The following is an 18,464-nucleotide window of genomic DNA, read 5'->3' as shown; positions in this document are numbered from 1 at the left end:
TTAATGGAGCTAGGTGAAAGAGTCCAGCATTTTAGGGTAGCCTTATTATGAAGAGCATCAAAGTAACAGCATTGCCTATCTCAAGATTTCCTGACATCTGACACAGTGGTAATGCCACTGAGTGCATTATCTAATTAGCAAAGTATTGCTGCCTATAGTTTTTTCAAAGCACTGAAGCTGAGGAGTTCAGTTTCTGAAATGTACAGCCAGCAAACAGCCCAGAAGAAAGGCCAAACATGATGTAATGTGAGCTGCTCTCATAGGAACCTACTTTATAGACTTAAGTCTGAACATAGTTAACCTGTGCCATCAATAGCTCTGTTTACCTTTAAAAATATAGCAATACATAATATTACTAATGTAATATTCCAACTCATGTCTGCTTTGACAGGGACACAGGGCAATTAGTGCACAGCAGTGATGGTCTCTCTGACAACATTCTACAGAAGCTGATTTTTTCATCAGGCCTTTTAGACAAACTCCTAGATAGCCATATGTTTTACTGCGCCTGCAGTAATTGTGATTATAGTGCATGGAATGACATAGACCTGAAAGCACAAAAGGAGCTGGGAACCTAATTCCCTATTTTAGGTGCCTAAGACCTGGTTTTGGCACCACTGTGATGCACAAAGCCACCTGCCAAACCCTGTAGGCACCCAAACTCACTTGCTGCCTACATTTTTGCAGTAAAAGTTCCCTAGGCACCTATGTTTCTGCCTCTGGGCATACACACTGCTGCCTCCCACTAGGTATTCAGGCACCTTTCTCCCTGCCTGTGTCCAAGAGTGATTTACAAACCAGGGGGAAGATAGGCTTTTTGTTTGGCCACCCAAGTCACATATGGGGTCCAATCCAGTATATATTTGAGAAGCCACCTGCTGGATTGGTCCCCTCAGGTGAGTTCACATAAAACAGCAGTGGAAGACCTCCTTCATATCTTTTAGCCTAGTGGTTAAGGTTCTCACCTGGGATGTGGGAGACCCCTGGTTCAAGTCCATGCTCCACCTGAGGGAAGTGGGTGGGAAGAAAAGGATTTGCCATCTCTAAGGGGAGTGCTTTAACCATTTGGCTACAGGATATTCTGACGAGAGACTTCATTAATCTCTCCAGTTGAAGCTGTTGCACTCTGGATAAATAATTAGAATGTCTGGAGCAGGGGGACTGGATCCTGGGTCTCACACCTGGTTGAGTGCGCTAACCACCAGACTGTAGAGTCATTCTCATGCTTGTGCGTCCCTGTGCTCGTAGGTTTGTTTGTTTTTCCTCTCTCTCTCTCTCATCATTTGGGCCAGCAAGTGAGAGAATGCACAAGCTCGTAAAAGGTCTCAAAGCGCCTTAGCAGTTTAAACTGATATCCAAACTACTCGTATGGATCATATCACCTATCACCAAACTTGTCTGCTGCTGGATGAAAGAAGCAACTGTTAAATAGTGCACAGAAATGCTAAACAAAATTTAGGACCGGAAATTACGCATAATATCAGTGAGACTGCAAGGAGAAATTTGGATAGGCAAGATGTAACTGCCAAAGATAGAATGTGGGCCAACCTACCAACGTTACCAAATCCTTTTCTTGCAAAAAGTAGCTGTGAGATCTTTAATGATCACAAGTGGTCAAAACTTCAGTTTTACAGATCATCCAAAAGACAGCACCTACAGTAGCACTGTGCTTCCTGATATCTTATTGAAGAATTGGTTCAGTGTGATTCAGAGATAAGAATGCTATCCATTGAATCACAAATAGCACTTCCTACAGTAGCTGTTTATTAGAAGACTTACATGTTCTGACCCTTCTTAGCTTGTGATAAATGACAGGATTGTAGCATATATTCTTAATTTCTGCCCCCAGGGACTTTACAAGCTATCTTTTTGTTCTGTGTTTGTACAGAATGTAGCACAACAAGGTCCTGATCTGTCCCGGGCGCTACCTCAATATAAATAATTATGGCCCTACCAAATTCACAGCCATGAAAAATGTGTCACGATCATGAAATCTGATCTCCTTCATGCAATCTGGCTATTGTAGGGGAGGAGCAGGGCTGAGTGTACCCCAACCCGGGGCTTCTACCATGGGATGAGCTACAGTTGCTAGTCCCAGCCCAGGCTGGGGAGGGATGGGATTTCCTGTTTCCCTACAGAGGTTGCTCCTGGAGCCAGGTCAGACCCATCTTTGGGAACCTCTCTCGTTGCAGGAAGCTCCAGGGCTGCTGGATGGGAGCCCAGCTTTGAAGGCAGCGCAGAAGTGAGGGTGGTTGTCAGCCCCTGACCTGGGTGGAGACACTGCTGGGAAAACCTGGGCATATGGTAACCCATCCCCTCATACCCGGTGAGTGACCCTCACTTTTGCACTGCTGCTGGCAGTGGCACTGACTTTAGAGCTTGGCGCCCAGCTCTGATGGCAGCACCCCTGCCAGCAGCAGCACAGAAGTAAGGGTGGCAATCCCATGACCCCCCTACAATAGCTTTGCAACACACCCACCCACGATCCCCTTTTGGATTGGGACCCCCACAGTTATAACACTGTGAAATTTCAGATGTAAACATCTGAAACCATGAAATTGATTATTTTTACAATCCTATGACCACGAAATTTACCAAAATGGACCGTGAATTCGGTAAGGTCCTACAGATAATAGACTGTAATATTACTAAGGGGGTACATTTGCAAGACTTAGTCCAGGGTTTCTCAAATGAACCAGGGTTTCTTGTGAACCAAATTTAGGTTGCCAGTATGTGTCAAAGGGTCACATAGGAAGCCTGGGGTGGGGGGGGGATCCTGCCCCCGAGGATGGAAGGTCCTGGGGACATGTAGGGGAGGTGATTGCAGAACTCGCACTCACCATTCAGTGGCAGTTCCTGTGAATCTGATCCTGCAAGTCTGGCTGGGTTCAGCTCCCCCCTCCAGGCACTGGGACCTGGTGCACAGGGTTGCAGGTCCTCTCAGGTTTATCCTAGTCGCCCCTTGTCATGATGACGGGAGACCAGCGGGGTCAAATTTCAGTGAGTGGTGTTGGGACCCCATGCGCCAGGTTGCAGTGCCACTCACACTTGACCTGGCTGGCCCCCCATTTGGAGCGGGGCCAAATCTGAGCTAAGCCACAACCCTGGAGGTCACAACACCCAGAGCAGGGAGCCACGCCCAGCCAGACCCACAGGACATGAGTCACAGAAGCTGCCATGGTGTACTTGTTTGGTATTAAATTATGTTAATACTAGTATTATTTTAATGTGCATTGTATATTGTGGCTAAGAAATATTTAATAAATCAGATTTTTTTGCACTAAAGCCATTTACTGGGTTGTGACAGGCCATCAAGGTTTATAAATGGATCCTGAGCCCAAAAAGGTTGAGAACCACAGTTTTAGTCAGTTGACCTTAATATTATTAATAACATAAGGATAATTTAAAGAATTTTAAAAAGGCAAATGTATGAAATATTGCCATTGAGTCCAACTCTCCTGAACAGCGCAAGATTATAGCTTTCACCAAAGGCATGAAACACAAGTTTTTCCTTGAAAAATGACTTTAACCGGTTACATTTGAAGATGACAGAATTTCCTATGGAAATCAGCTCTCAAATCTGTTGAATACACAGGGCCTGATCATTTTCTCCTCACACAAGTGTAAGTTTAATGCCCTCTTCTATTCATTCCCTCTCAAGCATCTTGCACCAGCCACTGCTGAAAGACAGGATACTGGTCCAGATGGACCACTGATCTGACCCAGTATGGCTATTCTTATGATTCTTACGTAAATCAGGAGTAACTATTAAAGTTAATGGAGTTACACTAGTGTAAAATCAGCGTAAGTGAGAGGAGAATAAGGCTCATCATATTTTACATTTATAAATATTTATATTTTCTGTACATGATCAGTGACATTAACTACATGGATAAGATGACTTATAGCTTGTGCAACATCATAGGGTCAAATTCTGCTTTCAATTACGACGGTGTGAATCAAGAATAATTCCAGTGATGTCATTGAGGTTACTTCATATTTACAGAGGCATGATTGAAGCAGAATGTTGTAGTGTATGCAGAGGTGAAAGTAAGCCGGTACGCCCCGGCACGGTGTACTGGCCCAGCTTCCCCAGGCGGCAATTTAAAGGGCCTGGGCTCCCAGCAGCGGCTGGAGCCCCAGGCCCTTTAAATTGCAGCCAGAGCCCCGCTGCCGGAGCCCCTGGGTAGCAGAGGTGGCCGGGATCCCCAGGGCTCTGGCGGCGATTTAAAGGGCCCGGGACCCCGCTGCAGTAGTGGTGGCTGGGAGCCCCTGGCCATTAAATCACTGCCAGAGCCCCGCCGACGCTACCTCAGGGCTCCGGCAGCAGGGCTCAGGTGGCGATTTAAAGGGCCTGGGGCTCCGGCCGCCGCTACCACCCCTTTAAATCGCTGCCAGAGCCCTGCTGCCAGAGCCGGCGGCGATTTAAAGGGCCCGGGGCGGTAGTGGTGGCCAGAGCCCCGGGCCCTTTAAATCGCCGCCCGAGCCCCTCTGCTGGAGCCCCAGGGTAGGGGTGGCAGCCGGGACCCCTGGGGCTCCTTCGGCAATTTAAAGGGCCCGAGGCGCCGCTGCGGTGGGAGCCACTGGCCTTTTAAATCACCGCCCGAGCCCCCGGCCGCTGCTGCTACCCTAGGGTTCCGGCAGCAGGGCTCAGGCAGCGATTTAAATGGTTCCCAAGCCCCAGGGCTCCCAGCCACCTCTGCAACTGGTAGCTCCAGCAGTGATTTAAAGGGTCCGGGGCTCCCAGCCACCACTACTGCAGCTGGAGCCCAGGGCCCTTTAAATCTCGATTTAAAGGGCCCGGGGCTCTAAAGGTCCCGCTCCTTCCAGTTGAGGCCACGCCCCTTCCAGTTGAGACCCCCCCACAGCTCAGGACTCTGGTGTACCGGTAAGTCCTTTAAGTTACTTTCTCCCCTGAGTGTATGATATAAACCAATGCAGAATCTGTCCCAATACATATATAGGCCATTAAACAAAGAGCATACAAGTTTGTGCTTCATTTTTTCTAGTTCAAGCAATTGCCTTGCCTCTTAACGGCTTCACATATTAACCTTAAGAAGTTGTCTTTACCTTCTTTAAGATTCCTCACCCATTGATCCCTGCTGTGTGCACTGGGCGCAAAAATGTAAAGTGTATTAGCATCATATACAATCTGAAAATAAATCAAATGAAATATAAATAACATTTATATGGCAATAATTTTAAACTTGATTCTTAGTAAATACCATCTAGTGTAAAACAAATATTTCTTGGCTAATAGGCTCAGCAAAACTAACAAATCTGTATTCATCATCCAAAATAAGTGAAATGCAAAAAGCATAAATGGTGAAAAATTAGACTTAAAAATTCTTTCACTTTTAATAATCTAAATTGCTGTTGATAGGACAAATAAGGAATTTAAAATTATATGTTATAGTCACAGTCTTTCTTTAACCATTTGCTTGGCCATGTCTTTTGTTTTATTCTTCACCCTTGGGTTTTCTTTAAAAAAAAATTAACTAGTGTCGTATTGTAATCAAATGTCCATCTGTACATGTCACTTTACAACTTCTTATGATTCCATATTGCCCTAGATAACTTCTTGCACTGTCTTCTTCATCTGCATTGGCATTTTTAATCTTTCTTGCTTTCATTGGTAAAAAGTAAGTATTACTGTTAGGCAGAAGAGGCCAGATTCTCAATTATACCAGTTAAAATCCAGAGTAATTTTCTAGGACTAAAACAACGAGGAGTCCGGTGGCACCTTAAAGACTAACAGATTTATTTGGGCATAAGCTGAGGAAGTGGGTTTTTACCCACGAAAGCTTATGCTCAAATAAATCTGTTAGTCTTTAAAGTGCCACCAGACTCCTCGTTGTTTTTGTGGATACAGACTAACATGGCTACCCATGCACTGTTGCAAATGAGAGAGAATCTGACCCAAAATAATTTGTTTAAACTTTTCCTTTTCCCTTCTGAGCCCTTTCCTTCCATTGTGAAATTAAATGAAGTAAACAAACTTTTTGAATTATTCCAAAACATATGTTCAATTAAAAAACCTAAATGGACCTGATTCTCCCTGACACTAGTGTCAATTGGGTTAGCTACACTGAAATTATTTAGAACAGGTGAAAGTGAAAGAGAAAGCAGGCCCAGTATCTGAAGAAACTTCATTAAAGTCATCGGAAGCAAACTACAAGATAAATAACAAATATAAAATAACTGAGCTATGTTGAAAAACAGATTATTACATTTTAAATAACCCAAATGAACTTACCTGAAATGGATATTTATTTTGACAGGGAATAATGGCACCATCGTTCTTCACAATTTCAACACACTTGATTTTTGCAATATCAACAGATCCCTTTCTGTATTTTTTCTGTTTGAAAAGAACAAGCAAAAATCCCATATGTGATCCATTGTGGAGCAAAAGAGAAATGTGCTATAGGGTTGCAACACCAGAGATTATGTGCCTGTTGCGGGAGTGACTGAGGTTCTGTGGCTTGTGATGCACAGAAGGTCAGACTAGAGGACCATGGTGGTCCCTGGTGGCCTTAAAGTCTATGAGTCTGTAATCATGTACTCTCTTTAGGTCACATCATTTTTTTCATAGCCAGCTGTGTTGAAGAATATAAAATTTAAGGTTCTTTGCTTTAAATAATTTGATTCAAACTACTATAAAGAAAGCAAAGATGCACAGAGCAATTACAGTCTAGGTAGTGTCCATCTGAATATTTTTACAATCAGTGAACAGAACAGATGCAAAACTCTGTAGGTTAAACACCTGTAGTTTTATGATACTGTAATCTAAGGGCTTGTCTACATGAACATATCGTTCACAGCAAATTGAAATGTAAATCTACCCCACTTTGAAACGTTAATAGATTGAAATACACTAGGCCTTTTAGTGTGTGGCAGCAGGGTTCACAGGGATACTTTGTGTGTGGTGGGCTAATACAGAATAGATTTACATCCCAGTTTGCCATGAACTAAGTGTTGGTGTAGACAAGCCCACAGTGAAACAAAACTTCAAAGTTTTACTTTATTCTATAGCATTCTGTAAGACATTTGTTCAATAAACTAAAAGACACTACTTTCCAAGACTTCAACTCTCCAAAGCAAGAATATATATTTATGCTTTTTTGGAAGTTGTCTCCTTACAGCAGAACTATATACCAGGAGGGTCACTCTAGAAAAAAAGAGTCTCTGGGCTTAATTCTACTACTACAGTAAATTGTGAGTAGGTAACAGAGTTACACAAGTGTAAAACTGATGTAAAAGTAAGACTAGAATCTAGCCTCAGTACAAGTAGTTTAAGAAATATCTCTTATAGACTGAGAGTATATACATATAAACCTGCTGTATCCTCAAACCTATTATGAACTGAAGAGAAAGAATTGGGCCACATGTCATTCTGGGAGGGGCAGAGATTTAGTTCTGTGTTTAGCTCATAGAGTCCTATAGCCTATAGCAGGGGTGGGCAAACTTTTTGGGCCGAGGGCCACATCTGGGTGGGGAAATCGTATGCAGGGCTGGGACAGGGGCTTGGGGTGCGGGAGGGAGTGCGGAGTGTGGGAGGGGATGCCGTGTGCAGGAAGGGGCTCAGGGCAAGGGATTGGGGCAGAGGAGGGGTGCGGGGTATATGAGGGGACTCAGGGCAGGGGGTTGGGTGCACAGGGGTGCAGCAGGGAGCTCAGGGCAGGGGATTGGGATGCAGGAGGAGTGCGGGATGTATGAGGAGGCTCAGGGCAGGGAGTTGGGTTGCAGGAGGGGTGCGAGGTGCAGGCAGGGGGCTTAGGGCAGGGAGTTGGGGGACCGGGTGCAGGAGGGGTTCGGGCTCTGGCCCAGTGCCGCTTACCTAAAGCGGCTCTGGGGTGGCAGCGGTGCACACTGGGGCCAGGGCAGGCTTCCTGCATGCCTGCCCTGTCCCTGGTCCCGCACCGCTCCAGGAAGCGCTGCGGCCCCTGGGGGAGGGGGACAGAGGGCTCCACGTGCACTGCCCTTGCCGCACCTCCAGGTATCTCCCCCAAAGCTCCCATTGGCTGTGGTTCCCTTTTCCCAGCCAACGGGAGCTGCGGGGGGCGGTGCCTAGAGGCAAGGGCAATGCACAGAGCCCTCTGCCCCCCCACCCGGGGGCCGCAGGGACTTGGTGCCGGCCCCTTCTGAGAGCAGCATGGGGCCCAAGGGGCCACAGGGGGCAATCCCACGGGTCACATCCAAAGCCCTGAAGGGCCGTAGTTTGCCCTGGCCTATAGGAACTAGCAGCTGAAGAGCTTTCAGCACTTCCCACTACATCATGGTGTGCGTGGGTCATTCATTACCATGTATCTGAGCAGGCTTGGTTTATTCAGCTCACTAATTAAAATGGTGTAAACTAGGAACTATTTTAATGTGTATCTGTGCAGCACCCACCAAAGTGGCGGTACCTGATCTATTTGGAGTCTCTGGGTGTTATAGTCATCAAAATAATACATAGTTTTTGTGATGTAAGTTTGTTAAAAGAATGTTAAGGTTGCAAAGTCAAACATTCAAAAGTTACGGAATGCCAAGGGTGCCTGTGCAGTCTTAATTCAGCCCCTTTGTTCATATGCATCATGTCACAGTCTTTAATTACATAGTATCACATAGATCACATAGTATTTTCTCTACAGAACCCTTGCCTCGTTCAATGAATAAGTAGTTATTCAAAATATTTTTATCCTCCTCATTCAGTGTGTGGCTCCAGGCATTATTTACCACACACCATTCAAACCCTGAACCAAATGGAATATTATTAATAAAAAGCTGAGGAAAACTGCTTTTCCTGACTCAGAAGTCACCAAGAAATATGCCTAGGTGTACATAAAGATGACAGCAATTATCAAAGAGATGGCAAATGACGGTGTGAACTGCCTAGCAGAAAGCATGCATCATTCCTCGTTTATTCTAGCCACTGATGGCAGCAATGATGCAGGCATCAGCAAACTGCTCCCACTCATTATTTAACATTTTGATGACAGCAAAGGTAAAGTGATCACCTTGTTGCTGTACAGGTTGGGAATTAAAGCTTTTGAATTAAAATATGGAGGCCAGGAAAATTCCTGTGTTAAACAGTTTGACTTTTGGGAGTAACACTGCTTCTGTCATGATGGTCTTGCACAAGGGTATTGCAGCATTTACTTGAGAGTAACATTGTCTGTTTTTCTTGTGGGTTGCCCATATCACCTGGTGCACATCATGGCTGAGATAAGTGTGAAGTCCTCCCTGCCACCACAGATGAACTGATTGATATCTACTATTATATTGACAAGAGCACCAAGCATCACTGGGAGCTCATTTTGTCAGAAGCTGTCCTACGTAGAAGTCCATAAGATACTGAAGCACACAAGCACACACCGGCTGTCACTTGGCCTATGTCTGACTCGGCTCATCCAGCAGTAGGAACTACTAACTACATTCTTCCGACTGAAGCAGCTAAGTCCAAAGAAGTTCATTTATGCAGCACCAAGTGCAAATCTATGCCTGTCAATCTGCACCGTCCTCCTTTGCAGCAACATAAAACTGACACCGGTGCCAATAAGTCGTGTGCTAAGGTGACATGCCAACAAGACCAGACTTTAAGTGACAATCTATTGAAAATCATGCAGAGCAGAGATCAGCAACATCAGCAAAAATCAATTAGGTGTAGCCGCCACCAACAGCCAGTCATCAATGTCAAAACCGCCACAGCAAAACAAGGATCATCCAAAAAGATCATCACAATAGCAAGCCTACCAAGAAGGTTGCTGATGCCAAACATGACAAATTAACTAAACTGACATTGGACACCATCACTGTGCCAAAACAAACTGCAGAACTTGCCATTGAAAGTTTTTTTGATGATATAAGACACGTTTATTTTTTCACAAACTTTATTGCCTATTTTTCGACTACAGGATCCTGATCTTTGACAAACTAAACACATCAAATGCAAAAAGAGGAATATTTGATTCAGATACCAAGACAACAGCTGTTCAGTCTTCTGAAAGAACTTCTTGTCAAATTACCAAGCCATTAGTGATTGTAGAAGCAAAGTGAAGTAGACTACAACCTCATTTCTAATCAGAAGGATGGCAAGGATATTATGACACATGATTTTATCAGAGACAACTCAGACTCTCAGCAGTCATCAAGTCCTGCTTCACCTTCAGAGAACACCGTGAGGCTAACAGACAGAGCCTTGGAGCCATTCTTCTAGTGAGTTCATCGGTAATACCGAGAGGTGGACACATACATAGCGCAGAAACTGCCACTGCTTGATCCTATACTACAACATGCAGAAGTAGCTAACGGTGAATTCAGGATGACGGCTACATACAATGATACTGCATTCTTTGTGCAGCAGCTTCCACCTCTGCTGAAGGATCAATTACAGCAAGACACAAAGCAGGAGCAGTTTGCTTGGTACCAGGTTGATAACATGCCATCATCTGTTCTGATGTGCATCAGTTGTGATAAACAGCAGCATACCATATTGCAGATAATGGACACTATGATGTTCTGGCCTGGATAATGAAAGTAACCCTTCCAATAACTAACAGGAACTCTGACTCAGAAAGAGCATTTTCTCTTGTGCGCAAGAAACAAACTGAGCTCAGACCAAATCTTGGTGATAAAGGTTTGGAATCACTGATGATCACCAAAGTGGACATACTCGGTCAACCCTGCCACTTGAGAAATCCAGACAAGATAATCCTGTGAAAGGCCAAGCAAGCAACCTGTATGGTGCTTGCAAAGGGGTGGCCACTACCATGGTTGAACCTGGTCATCGCTATTGATGTTACTAAGAAAAAAGTTACTTCAGCTTGTATCACTTTTGTTATTACCGTGATATGCACAGAAGTGCCTCTAAAATGCACTGCAGCCTTTCAATGCACCTACCCGAGACTCCTATCTGTATTTGGCTTTGCACCTTTGGCACTTGCCACTGGTCCAAGAAAGTTCCCTAATTTTTTTCATAAACATCCCTAAAAGTCTCAGAGCAAGGCTGGCATTTTTGAATTCTCAAGTGTTCACTAATTTTGGTTGCCCAACATGAAACAACTAGGCATTAATTTTCCATAGTGCTTAACATTTTTATAACACATATATTCAAAAGACAGTGCCTACAGACTCCAGGTGCGGTTATGAGTGCTCAGCACTTCTGCAAATCTGACCCCAAATGTCTCACATTTGGCACCCAGAAAATGAGGAACACACAATTAGTGGCCAACTGTAAACATTCTGATTTAAGGGGCTTGTCTAGCATAGAAACTTTGTGGCAGAGGCAGGGACAGAATCCAGTTCTCCAGGGTGTAATTAAATTTCCTTAACCATCAAACTATCCCTTCTCTTCCTGCTGTTCCCTGCCTCATTCACTACACACCTTCCAACTTCTACAAAAAATGATGCAGGGCTCATACCAAGTCTCATTTGTTGTACCACCCTGATTCATTCCCAGAGTACGATGCATCCTGTGCACTGACAGAGACAGGGGTCCAGTAAAAAAAAATTGTTTTATCATATAATTAAATATTATGTTATGCATATGCACAAGGGGACCAAATTAAGGTTGCATGAGCAACCTTAGGTATGAATTTCCTAACTTTTGTGTGGTTGACTACCAACCTTAATGTACCGGTAGTTTATTATATGTAATTTCCCAATTTAAAACAAACAAACAAACAAGAAAAACTGAAATTCTGTCATATGGAACTATTTTGATCCCCCTCTTGGGTCATCAGCAGGTTTGGATCTTTGTAATTAGCATCAAAGGTTTGTCTCTTTAAGTTCACTGCACAGATCTCTACCACTTGAGCTAACAGAGCAACTGGTAGTAGTAGTTTGGGGGACCACTGCTATGTGGATCAGGCAGTAATAGGGATGAGACACACACTGTTGCCAGAGGGTTTCACAGCTATTTGCTAACAGTAGAGGAAGGTAGAGACTCAGGACTCCTGGGTTCAATTCCAGATTCTGGAGAGGAATGTAATCTGGTAGTTACAGACACCTCTGTCCTCCGCCCCTAATGCCCCCTGATTCTTGCCCCCTTCCCTTCTGCTCCTGCCCTCTTCCCCACACTCATTGTCTATATACCCCCCAGACTCCTCCCCACCCTCCCCTTTTGCTCCTGTCCAACCCCACCTGCTCCTGTCCCCCACTTTCTCCTGTCTCCTACTGCTCCTCCTTGCTTACGGTTACTGCCATCCCTCCCCCTCTGCTTCTTCCCATTCTCTAACTTCTGGAAGCCCCTTTCCTCATGTCCACATCCTCCCATTCTTCACCCCTCTGCATTCTAAATCAGGTTGGTTCCTCCTCATTGCTTGGGTGACAACAAGGAGGGCACTGAAAGGACAGGAGAGACAATTTCCCTGCTCTCAGTTCTGGTGCCCAGGACCACATTGGTCCAGAGTACCATTGCAGGAAAATTCCTGCTTAGCCCCTGCAGCCTTAGGTTGACCACTGAAGCATGCTAAGTTGCTCTATGGGGATGGTTTGCACATAGGAGCTGTGAGGGGCTGAAGCATGCTCAGTGCACACAGAATCTTCTCAGAATTTAGCAGCAAAACCCTAAGTCTCTATTGAGTATGTGCAAACTGAATTTTTTCAGGGGTGCATATCTTGGCCAAATTTGGATGTTTTTTCTTGGGAACAGCAAAAGGCACCAACCCTAGCAGAGAGTCCACACCTACAGCTAAATTTCAAGTCCCTGTTCCATAGCATGGAGGGGCTACAGCATCTAAAAAAATAATTCAGTTCATTTGTTAATCATAGAATCATAGAATCATAGAATATCAGAGTTGGAAGGGACCTCAAGAGGTCATCTAGTCCAACCCCCTGCTCAAAGCAGGACCAATTCCCAGCTAAATCATCCCAGCCAGGGCTTTGTCAAGCCGGGCCTTAAAAACCTCCAAGGAAGGAGACTCCACCACCTCCCTAGGTAACGCATTCCAGTGTTTCACCACCCTCCTAGTGAAATAGTTTTTCCTGATATCCAACCTGGACCTCCCCCACTGCAACTTGAGACCATTGCTCCTTGTTCTGTCATCTGCCACCACTGAGAACAGCCGAGCTCCATCCTCTTTGGAACCCCCCTTCAGGTAGTTGAAGGCTGCTATCAAATCCCCCCTCATTCTGCTCTTCTGGAGACTAAACAATCCCAGTTCCCTCAGCCTCTCCTCATAAGTCATGTGCTCCAGACCCCTAATCATTTTTGTTGCCCTCCGCTGGACTCTTTCCAATTTTTCCACATCCTTCTTGTAGTGTGGGCCCAAAACTGGACACAGTATTCCAGATGAGGCCTCACCAATGTCGAGTAAAGGGGAACGATCACGTCCCTCGATCTGCTGGCAATGCCCCTACTTATACAGCCCAAAATGCCGTTAGCCTTCTTGGCAACAAGAGCACACTGTTGACTCATATCCAGCTTCTCGTCCACTGTGACACCTAGGTCCTTTTCTGCAGAACTGCTACCTAGCCATTCGGTCCCTAGTCTGTAGCAGTGCATGGGATTCTTCCGTCCTAAGTGCAGGACTCTGCACTTGTCCTTGTTGAACCTCATCAGGTTTTTTTCGGCCCAATCTTCTAATTTGTCTAGGTCCCTCTGTATCCGATCCCTACCCTCTAGTGTATCTACCACGCCTCCTAGTTTAGTGTCATCTGCAAACTTGCTGAGAGTGCAGTCCACACCATCCTCCAGGTCATTAATAAAGATATTAAACAAAACCGGCCCCAGGACCGACCCTTGGGGCACTCCGCTTGAAACCGGCTGCCAACTAGACATGGAGCCATTGATCACTACCCGTTGAGCCCGACGATCTAGCCAGCTTTCTATCCACCTTACAGTCCATTCATCCAGCCCATACTTCTTTAACTTGGCGGCAAGAATACTGTGGGAGACCGTATCAAAAGCTTTGCTAAAGTCAAGGAATAACACATCCACTGCTTTCCTCTCATCCACAGAGCCAGTTATCTCATCATAGAAGGCAATTAGGTTAGTCAGGCACGACTTCCCCTTCGTGAATCCATGCTGACTGTTCCTGATCACTTTCCTCTCCTCTAAATGTTTCATAATTGATTCCTTGAGGACCTGCTCCATGATTTTTCCAGGGACTGAGGTGAGGCTGACTGGCCTGTAGTTCCCCGGATCCTCCTTCTTCCCTTTTTTAAAGATGGGCACTACATTAGCCTTTTTCCAGTCATCTGGAACCTCCCCCGATCGCCATGAGTTTTCAAAAATAATGGCTAATGGCTCTGCAATCTCACCCGCCAACTCCATTAGCACCCTCGGATGCAGCGCATCCGGCCCCATGGACTTGTGCACGTCCAGTTTTTCTAAATAGTCCCGAACCACTTCTTTCTCCACAGAGGGTTGGTCACCTTCTCCCCATGCTGTACTGCCCAGTGCAGCAATCTGGGAGCTGACCTTGTGCGTGAAGACAGAGGCAAAAAAATCATTGAGTACATTAGCTTTTTCCACATCCTCGGTCACTAGGTTGCCTCCCTCATTCAGTAAGGGGCCCACACTTTCCTTGATTTTCTTCTTGTTGCTAACATACCTGAAGAAACCCTTCTTGTTACTCTTAACATCTCTTGCTAACTGCAACTCCAAGTGTGATTTGGCCTTCCTGATTTCACTCCTGCACGCCTGAGCAATATTTTTATACTCCTCCCTGGTCATTTGTCCAATCTTCCACTTCTTGTAAGCTTCTTTTTTGCGTTTAAGATCAGCAAGGATTTCACTGTTTAGCCAAGCTGGTCGCCTGCCATATTTACTATTCTTTCTACACATCGGGATGGTTTGTTCCTGCAACCTCAATAAGGATTCTTTAAAATGCTTTCATCTGCAGGTTTCTCTGGGTAGTTCCTGCAACAGTTGAGGAAGCTCTTAAGAGGACGGTGATATGGAAGGTGAGCGATCAGCTGTTGTGACCTGCACAGGTTGTGCCATGTTTGTCTTTCTTCCACAGGACAGAAGCGACTTTGTCTGTACAAAGTGCAAGCTGGTCTCCATATTGGAAGAGAAGGTTCGAGGGCTGGAGAAACGAGTACCGACTCTGAGCTGCATAAGGGAAAATGAAGATTTCCTGGACAGACGTCAGGAGATGCTTCTACGGCCGCAATGTTCTGAAGATTCAGAGCAGGCGCAGCAGGGACAGAAGGATTGTGAGGAGGTTTGGCAGCATGTGACCTCCAGAAGGAGAAAGAGGAGCGTCCATGCACCAGCAATGGAAATACAGGTGAGCAATCGTTTCCATGTTCTCTCTACAGGTACTAATGCGGAGAGAGGACTAGATGACCCATCTGAGGGAAGGGAGCAGAAGGAGACTCCACCGATTGGAAGGCAAAAGATGCACTGTCCTAGGGATGGGGGTTCCACGACCACCACTCCCAAGAGGAGGAGGAGGGTGGTGGTGGTCGGGGACTCCCTCCTCAGGGGGACTGAGTCATCTATCTGCCGCCCCGACCGGGAAAACCGAGAGGTCTGCTGCTTGCCGGGAGCTAGGATACACGACGTGACGGAAAGACTGCCGAGACTCATCAAGCCCTCGGATCGCTACCCCTTCCTGCTTCTCCATGTGGGCACCAATGATACTGCCAAGAATGACCTTGAGCGGATCACTGCAGACTAGGTGGCTCTGGGAAGAAGGATAAAGGAGTTTGAGGCACAAGTGGTGTTCTCGTCCATCCTCCCTGTGCAAGGAAAAGGCCGGGGTAGAGACCGTCGAATCGTGGAAGTCAACGAATGGCTACGCAGGTGGTGTCGGAGAGAAGGCTTTGGATTCTTCGACCATGGGATGGTGTTCCAAGAAGAAGGAGTGCTAGGCAGAGATGGGCTCCACCTAACGAAGAGAGGGAAGAGCATCTTCGCCAGCAGGCTGGCTAACCTAGTGAGGAGGGCTTTAAACTAGGTTCACCGGGGGAAGGAGACCAAAGCCCTGAGGTAAGTGGGGAAATGGGATCCTGGGAGGAAGCACAAGCAGGAGAGCGCAAGAGGGGAGGACTTCTGTCTCATGCTGTGAAAGAGGGACGATCGATGAGTTATCTTAAGTGCCTATACACAAATGCAAGAAGCCTGGGAAACAAGCAGGGAGAACTGGAAGTCCTGGCACAGTCAGGGAACTATGATGTGATTGGAATAACAGAGACTTGGTGGGATAACTCACATGACTGGAGTACTGTCATGGATGGATATAAACTGTTCAGGAAGGACAGGCAGGGCAGAAAAGGTGGGGGAGTTGCGTTGTATGTAAGAGAGGAGTATGACTGCTCAGAGCGCCAGTATGAAACTGCAGAAAAACCTGAGAGTCTCTGGATAAAGTTGAGAAGTGTGAGCAACAAGGGTGATGTCGTGGTTGGAGTCTGCTATAGACCACCAGACCAGGGGGATGAGGTGGACGAGGCTTTCTTCTGGCAACTAGCAGAAGTTGCTAGATCGCAGGCCCTGGTTCTCATGGGAGACTTTAATCACCCTGATATCTGCTGGGAGAGTAATACAGCGGTGCACAGGCAATCCAGGAAATTCTTGGATAGTGTAGGGGACAATTTCCTGGTGCAAGTGCTGGAGGAACCAACTAGGGGCAAAGCTTTTCTTGACCTGCTACTCACAAACAGAGAAGAACTAGTAGGGGAAGCAAAAGTGGATGGGAACCTGGGAGGCAGTGACCATGAGATGGTCGAGTTCAGGATCCTGACACAAGGAACAAAGGAGAGCAGCAGAATACGGACCCTGGACTTCAGAAGAGCAGACTTTGACTCCCTCAGGGAACAGATGGGCAGGATCCCCTGGGAGAATAACATGAAGGGCAAAGGGGTCCAGGAGAATATGAGCAAAACAACATATTTTCCCTAATTTCATTCTCAGAAATGGCTGAAACACTTTTGCTAAAACTTTCACAACAAATTCAGCCTGAGGCAGAAACCTGGCATGGAAAATTTCATCCTGAATAGTAAAAATTTGGCAAAATTATAAGCAACTGAAAACACAGTCTTTTAATGGAAAGTGTAAGGTAACCTTTACTTGAGGTGTCACTACCTGTACCACATATAATAAATGATAACTATAACAGTTATATACTCATGGAAAACCTGAATGTCTAAGACACTCTTTTAATACCCTGTTATTTTTAGCCTGCTAGCAGTTACAAAGAAAGCAGGCAGAGAAATTGTGTCTCAAAAGTTATGCTTCAGTGGTCAGGCATCAGGAAGAATGACAGGATGTTTAAGTCCAGATAAATCTATAAATATTCTACAACAAAGATAAACAAGTTTTTTTCCTCAACATTAAAAAAACGGAATTAGGTAATTAGTAATCTCAACTTTCAGTACAGAAAGGCAGATAGTGAAACTATTACTTTTTTTTACTACAAAGCTGCCAGACTCCAGTGTCCTTTACAGTATTTAGAAATACTTTGCACTTAGCAAAACCTGGGATTTTTTTTTTAAACCAGGAAGTTGTTTTTAACAATTCTTTATTATTTATATCAGCATCCCACCTGCCCTCTCTGTCACTGAACTGTACTGTCCGTATGAACCCATATATTAGTGTGAATGACAAAAATAATGTGTTGAATCATGTAACACCTAGTACAGAAACAATCTCCGATAGATACTTTGTAATGGTCCCATTTACAGGTTTTAACTGTACTACCAGTATTTCAGCTTGACAACTGACAGACCAGTCAAATTAGAATGTTAGGGCCTGAATCTGCAAACACTATAAGTCATAGTGTTCAAAATATTATGTAATTCTGGTGAAATAAGTGGGCTAGGTTGCCCCTCTAGATCTGTGTGTGTGCATGACCAGGGCTCTTTGCATACACATCTCTTCGCTTTGAAAGAGAAGCTTAGCCAGGGCCTGATACCATACACCTATTCTTCTGTACCCTGGAGAGGCCTCTCTGCCCTGTTGGGTTCTCGCTAGGGGTGTTTGGGTGACCTGGGTGAGAGGCTAGAAGGATATATAATGTTTTTCTTCTCTGGCCCCATGGAAATTCCTTGAAGAAGATGATACAGCCTGGGACTGCATTATCTTTTCCAGAACTCCCTTCCTTCTGTGAACTCCTTCACACCAATCTGGCACTCAATGGATGTGCAAAAGGAATGTAAATGCTATGTCAATGCAACTGCAGCAGGATAAGTATCTAACTTCAGGGAGTAAGAGAAAACTGTCTCTGCAGATAAACATCTTACCTCACTACCTGTGCCACCTATAAAAATGGTTATGTTTCCTGATTCACCACCTTTTACCCTTTCAGCATCTAGGTTACTCAGTTTTCACATCCGCAGTGTGCCAAACCAATCCAAGTAATTTGCACTGCTTTATCACTTGACCATTATTTAATGTTTTGGAGATGAGAAAAACACCGGAAAAAAATTAAATGTTGGGAGTTAAATCTGAATTCCCTCCTCTCTGGCTCAAGATATTCCTTCAACAAGACTTATTAATTAATGGCCACCAACTTCCAAAGTGCAAGTTTGCTACT

The 18,464-nt window shown here is 45.3% G+C and overlaps 1 protein-coding gene across 7 annotated transcripts in view; it reads right to left on the bottom strand.

The window, feature by feature from the left end:
* The window catches only part of TEC (tec protein tyrosine kinase), a 144,429-nt gene that overhangs the window by 27,251 nt on the left and 98,714 nt on the right, over nucleotides 1–18,464 (bottom strand). For 6 of the 7 annotated variants that reach the window (XR_010601885.1, XR_010601886.1, XM_065598078.1 and 3 more), the window contains 2 exons: nucleotides 6,257–6,361; nucleotides 5,071–5,152 (listed from right to left, as the gene is read on the bottom strand). Coding sequence is in view for 4 of the 7 variants with exons in the window: in XM_065598078.1 (XP_065454150.1) it covers nucleotides 5,071–5,152; nucleotides 6,257–6,361 (187 nt within the window). In the remaining 3 variants the exon portion in view is untranslated. Of the gene's footprint in view, nucleotides 1–965; nucleotides 1,242–5,070; nucleotides 5,153–6,256; nucleotides 6,362–18,464 lie in introns of those variants that run through there. The other variant, XM_042841868.2, reaches the window with a different exon arrangement.

The sequence above is a fragment of the Chrysemys picta genome, chromosome 5 (genome assembly GCF_011386835.1).
Source record: "Chrysemys picta bellii isolate R12L10 chromosome 5, ASM1138683v2, whole genome shotgun sequence".
Classification (NCBI taxonomy): domain Eukaryota; kingdom Metazoa; phylum Chordata; order Testudines; family Emydidae; genus Chrysemys; species Chrysemys picta.
The sequence above is the reverse complement of the archived record's forward strand: the minus strand, read 5'-3'. Positions and strand labels throughout refer to the sequence as shown.